Consider the following 6,660-nt stretch of genomic DNA (forward strand, 5'->3'; position numbering starts at 1 on the left):
TGCCTGGCTACTGGCCGCCGTCTTGGCTGGCAGTTAATTTGCATATCTCGCTGATTAGCCAATGGGAAGGGTAGCAGTCGTATGCCAATTACCATGTTTCTCTTTTATTAGATTGGACTAGAGGCCCAGTGCCCGGGATTTGTGCATTGGTGGGGCATGGCCTGCGGGGATTGGCCCACTGTGAGAGTGCTGCTCATCCTGGTCAGCCAAGCAGCTATGGACCTGCCCTCTAAGTGGCTGCTCCTGCTGTGGGAGCACCACTCATCCCAGTCAGCCAAGTGGCGCTCCCACTGTGGGAGCACACTGACCACTAGGGGCAACTCCTGCGTTGAGCGTCTGCCCTTTGGTGGTCAGTGCGTGTCAGAGCAACTGGTCAACCAGTTGTTCTGTTTGTTCTGCCGTTCAGTCACTGGGCTTTTATTATATAGGACTAGAAACCCAGCATGCGAAATTGCGCAGCCCCGCCCACCCACACCAATCTTTGGTTGTTTCGGCATTAGGGCCACAGGCCTTTTATAATATAGATATATATTTGACTTGAAGATGTATCTAATTTTTATGGAGCCCAATATTGATTCTCTTGAAGGTCAAATGGGGTTGTAAATGTAATAAGATATGCTTATTTTAAAATAATATTTCAAAGAAAAGAATTAAGAGAACATACAAGAAGTTAGTTTGTCATATTAGTATTGAGAAATTTCATTTTTATTGAATTAACTTACTTTTGTGCTAATAGTTAGAAAGTAACCAAAAACTATGGTATAAATTCAGCTGTATATACGTACTGGTATGTAGGTACATTGATGTCTACATTTTACAAATAGTTTTACAATCAAACACTTACTGAGTACTCAGTGTGTGCCAGGCATTTTGCAGTGCAATACATAAATGAAGACTGAGCTATTATTATCATTTATAGAGAATATAAACAGAGATCTTGACTTGGTAGCACTAATAAATGGCAGGACTGAGATTTGAATCCAGACTATTTTCAGAGCTCATACTATAACCACTATACTTTTATTTCTATATAGTAGATGTTATTAAACTGTAATTCTTAAATCCAGTATTTGAGCTATTGTTTAAATTACATCATTTCCATTTCAACTAACAAGGAACCTCTACAGAAAACAAGTTTAGCCCTAAGACAGTTTTGCTCAGTGGTTAGAGGACTAAAGGGTCTCAGGTTTGATTCTGGTCAAGGGCACATACCTGGGTTGCAGGCTCGATCTCTGGCCCTAAGTCAGGGCCCATGCAGGAGGCAACCAATCTATGTCTTTCTCACATCAGTGTTGCTCTATCTCTGTCTCCCCCTTCCTAAAAATCAATGGAAAAAATACCCTCGGGTAAGGATTAACAAACAAACAAACAAACAAATAAATAAATAAATAAAGGAAAACCAGTTTATTTTGTATCCTAGTTAATGACAGCATGTCTGCTAATAAAACTTTTTAAAAAAATATATCATTCTGGAATCCTTTTAGCTGCTAACAACAGAAGACACATCAGAAACACATATACACTAAGAACATTTATTATATTATTAACAGGAAATCTGGTGGAAGGGCAGTTCTAGAGATGGTTAATTTAACTTCTCAGTCCTGGTTCAGCTTTCCTCTGATTCTCTTGGCTTTTCTCAAGAGCCTGCCCATCCGTATGAGGCCAAGAGTGCCATTAGAGAGTTCAAAACTTTCAGAATGAGAATATTGATAAAGCCTAGCTGGAGTCAGAAAGTTCCAGTCTCAGGCCCCCTTTAAAAAGCAAAGAAAATCTTTCCAAGGCCCTGTACCCCAAGAAGATTGTTTTCACTTTTCATTGGCAGAAAAACATCACTTGCCCATAACTGATCCAAAAATTTGGCAACAGAATGAGATTGACAAGTGTAGATCCTGTGTGCAAGAAAGGGTGGGTGCAGGCTCTTGTGTAGGTAGGTTTCCAGCACTGTCTGCATATAGCACTGTGTGCATACAGAGTAAAGTTTTTTTGGCATTTGATAGGGATATAGAGTATCTCCATAGAGTTCTTTTACAGATTTTTGCTTTAAAATTTTACATTGATATTTCAGGTTTAATAACAAACTGTTAGCAACCAGAAAATAGATTTCTATACTTCATTATAACCTTTACCAAATCACCGTCTGTTATGCTCATTGCTCAGTTAGAATTTTGCAGATCTTTGTAAACTCATAAAATTTGTATCCCACCTAATGAAATTTATAGGCAGGTTCCACTGAAGAACATGATTCTGTAGACATTCTATGCTGTTAAATTTATTCCTATATTCTTTTTTTTAAAATCCCATAAATACAATGTATTCCAGTATACTCATAGTAAAATTTTATCTCGGCACTGTTGTGTATTCGGAGTGTTGTGGTATTTTTCTGGAAGAAAGTAAGAGCAAAAAGAAATTAATGTCATTTTTTGAAAGGTAACTGATTTGAGGTACTGTGTTTGCTACTAATTGAGTCAGGGTTTTTAAACTTCTCACCTTGTTAGAAAGCTTCTCTTCAGTACCTATCTGGTAGTTAATAATAATTATTATATTATCTCTTTTATGGGGAGCTTCAGTTTTTCTAACCACTAGGTAAAGTTTCTATTTGCCAAACATCTGAAAAAAGGATCTACTTTCTCTTGGGGATAATAATACAATAGCGTGGCTCCTAGGTTTACCTTACTGGGTTTAAATCCTGGCACTCTCACTTTCTAGCTGTGTGATCTCGAGCATAGCACTTAACTTTCTAAACCTCAGTTTCCCTATCGGTAAAAAGAATAATGTATGTGATTATGATTATTAAATGCCGTGATTAGAGTAAAGCATGTAGCTCAAAGTGAAATTACACTATGCTAAGTAAATGTTAGCTATTTTTATAGTTATTCTGAATAGTTATATAATGTAATTCTTAAAAACAGCAGTACATTTGCTCCTTAATGCCATTTATATGTTTCTCTTATCTATGACCTATTCTTAACATTTAAAAGCACGTTAAAAGTAAATTACATTTTAGTATATATTATTAGAGGTTGAATGATTACCTGCTTTCTTCTTTAATAGTCCAGAAGAAAAGATTAGACAATTAGAGAAGAAAGTAAATGAGTTGGTCGAAGAAAGTTGTATTGCCAACAGTTGTGGAGACTTAAAACTGGTAAGTTTATAAACTAACAGGATTCAGGATTATGAAGTGTATATATGTATATATCTGGTTTTATATGTGCACACTTACGAAGTGTGTATATATGTGCACACATACAAGCATATGTATAGATAAATATTTTTGTTTTGCTGTTGACTGGCCTTAGAGTTTTCACTGAAGCAATTGTTTTTTGGGAATCCTACTCTGCTTCTTTTAAAATTATTAAACATTTTCTTTTAATTTTGCTTTTGTTCACATTACTTTGATTGTTATACTATATAAATATAATTTCTGTGACTTCAGTTATCGGGTTAATGATTACCATTAGGAAAAATTATTCAATATGAAAAGCTACTTTTGTTGCTCATAGTACTGGTGCCTTTTTATTCTAGTTCTAAAAAGCAAAAATCTCCTGTTGAATTAATCTGTTTGTAGTTAGTCTCAGTGGACTAGAAGGTTCCTGAGATTCTAAGTAGAGAGCCAAACTAAGCATCTGCCAAAACATTGAGTAGCAATTATCCTGTGACTTGTCTAGATTTGGGGCATCCCAGAAACCAAACAAATCCATCTAAATTCCTATATCACGAGATAGAATTAAAATATCCAAAGATTCAGGAGTTGGGAGGAAAAAAGGAAATCAAAGACATAGTCAAACCTAAAAGCGGTGGAAGGCATGGTGATGAAGAGACTGAACTTGGGGCAAAGCTACTGTATGTTTTGTCCCTCAGGCTCCCTCTTCTTTTCCAGAATAAACACAAATTTTTATGTTAGTGAGCTCCAGTTTAAACAAATGGTCTGGGTTCTTTTGTTGTCAAGGGGAGTTTGTGGTAAGCGTTCTCCAGGCCGTGGGCATCCAGGAATGGATATGGCATCCAGCCCAGCTACATGCAAGTGTTTCCCAAATGCACACATTCTCGGAATGAATGCTCACAGTGTAGTATACTTGATTTCAGGCATTAGAAAAGGCAAAAGACGCAGGAAGAAAAGAGAGAGTGTTGGTGAGACAGCGTGAGCAGGTGACAACTCCAGAAAACATCAATCTGGATTTAACTTACTCAGTAAGTATGAAATGCCTGTTGAGTAAAATTATTTTGGCTAGGATTTGAAGATTCCAGAAGTCTTTTATCTTCTATATTTCTTGTTTCCTTTTATTTTTAAAATTTTATTGAATCTTAGATGCTTAGAATAAGATTAATGATCATCTTTTTTTGAACAAGAGTTCATGAGACATGCTTGTCTTTGGTCTGTGAAGATCTTCTTTTGAACTTTATTTATTGATTGATTTGAAAAAGAGAGAGAAAAAATATTGATTTTTTGTTCCATTCAAAATAGTGATTTATTTTTTGTATTGGTTGATTCTTGTATGTGCCCTGACTGGGGATCCAACCAGCAATCTTGGTGTATTGGGACCACACTCTAATCAACTGAGCTACCTGGCCAGGGCAAAGATCATTTTTTTATTTAGTTTTTTGATTAGTTTTTAATAACTTAGCAAGTGCTCACCAGCCAATGACTATTTCTTAAAGACTGCTGATATTTATGCTCTGTTCAGTGTGGTTACTTTAATGAGATTCCGAAGTGGACTTTTTGGCCTGTGAATTTCAAGAACTTCAAATGATGCAAATAAGACAATGTTCTGTGAAGGTAGTAAAAAACAAAACAAAACTAATTTCTAGTAAAATTTCTTTAATTCTGAAAAGACAGTGCCTAGATAGGGCTGTTTAAAAGGGTATATTTTTAGTGGGAAAAGTCGTCATATGTCAGCATATGGAAAAAAAGTACATTTCAAACTGAATAAGAATTTTTAGATGTTTACTATTTATAGCTAATATTTTTAATCCCACGATCAATTTATAATGATCATTTTTTCCTATCCTCTAGGGAGATAATTTACAGTAAATAACAAATTATAATTTTGCATGTAGAGAGTCACTGTTCAAATAAAGGTTTAAGATATTCCTAAATGAAGTTTAATTTATTTTTATGAAGAGAATTTGATTCACTATTTTGCTTATTCCTTTTATCACTAGCAACATTAAGAAGACACAGTTATTCTTTGTAGGTCTTCCTGAGATTAATGGATGGCAAATACTATCTGAAATAGAAAGAATACATAAAAAATTAATATGAAATTCAGAGATCAGCCTTACCTATATGAATGTTCTGGTTCATTTGGAATGTGAGATTTTCTGTCTATTTCATTTCCTAATCTGTTGGATGTCTTGATATGAGCAGCTAACTTTGTTATATGACTTTAATCTCTAGAAAGATTATGGGCAAAAGGGGCCTAAATGGTCATTATGTATCTTTTTGCAATATTTTCCTTCCTTAGGTTCTGTTCAACTTGGCCAGTCAGTATTCAGCTAATGAAATGTATGCTGAAGCACTAAACACATATCAAGTTATAGTGAAAAATAAGATGTTTATCAATGCAGGTAGGTGTTTATAGTCAGTTTGTCTAGTAAATATAGTTCTTTTGTAGTGTTCATTTATGTTTCCTCCCTGTACGGTTTTTTACAACGAAGTAACTTATGCTCTAAAACAAATTTGTATTTATATAGAGGTATCCTGCTTAAAAATACTATTTATATTAAAATCCACACAAATGCAAATGAGGAAATACAGTTGGTATGAGGTATATTACCTAATAGTAAAGAAAAAATGTGTTCTGCCATTACAAGTAGAATGAGCTATGGCAACCCCATCAAGTGTGCTTCCCCTTGTATAATTCATCCTCAAGAGTTTGTAGTTTATATCTAGCATGTACATTGTGTAAACTTTGGTAGCAGTATTAAAGTTTATTAATATCATTTTCTTGAATATGATATTAAAATGTGTGTAGCATTATTGGGTCTAATTTTAAAGTCCCATATTTTTCTTAGAAGAACACAACTCCAATTTTCTAATGTAAACCAGTTGTTTTCTAGTTGTATTTTTTAGGAATCCAACTGTCTTAAGTTCCATTTCCTTACATAATTAGTGTATGGATACATGAAAATAGTATGACTATTTTTCAAGGGAGAATTTTAGATAATGCCTGAACCTTTATAACTTGATAAGATCTTCAAAGAATATGAATTAATGTTATCTAAAATATCATAAAAAATGAAAAACATAGAATATTATATATTCCTTTTTTTTAATTAGGAAGATTGAAAGTGAATATGGGAAATATTTATTTAAAGCAAAGAAATTATTCCAAAGCCATTAAATTCTACCGAATGGCATTAGATCAAATTCCAAGTGTCCATAAAGAAATGAGGTGAGTTTACATAATGATAACTTTGTAAAATTGTGTTATTTTCAGAAACAAGATAACTCTTCTGACCTGTTGTCAGTAGGTTGAACGTTTTGAGGTGTTTGTACAGGAGAGGTATTAGATTCATGTGATGTCTGTTCTTGCACGCATTTGTATAAGGACAAGTTAAAGGCATAATACCGTATTTGCCGGCGTATAAGACGACTGGGCGTATGAGACGACCCCCTAACATTTCCACTCAAAATACAGAGTTTGTTATATACTCGCCGTA

The 6,660-nt window shown here is 34.5% G+C and overlaps 1 protein-coding gene across 4 annotated transcripts in view; it reads left to right on the forward strand.

Moving 5' to 3' along the window:
• The window catches only part of IFT88 (intraflagellar transport 88), a 167,276-nt gene that overhangs the window by 31,985 nt on the left and 128,631 nt on the right, over nt 1-6,660 (forward strand). For all 4 annotated transcript variants that reach the window (XM_006752647.2, XM_015563113.1, XM_006752649.2 and 1 more), the window contains 4 exons: nt 3,052-3,142; nt 4,084-4,188; nt 5,463-5,565; nt 6,278-6,392. In XM_006752647.2, coding sequence (XP_006752710.1) covers nt 3,052-3,142; nt 4,084-4,188; nt 5,463-5,565; nt 6,278-6,392 — 414 coding nt within the window. The remainder of the gene's footprint in view (nt 1-3,051; nt 3,143-4,083; nt 4,189-5,462; nt 5,566-6,277; nt 6,393-6,660) is intronic.

This window comes from Myotis davidii, unplaced genomic scaffold (genome assembly GCF_000327345.1).
Source record: "Myotis davidii unplaced genomic scaffold, ASM32734v1 scaffold1070, whole genome shotgun sequence".
Classification (NCBI taxonomy): Eukaryota; Metazoa; Chordata; class Mammalia; order Chiroptera; family Vespertilionidae; genus Myotis; species Myotis davidii.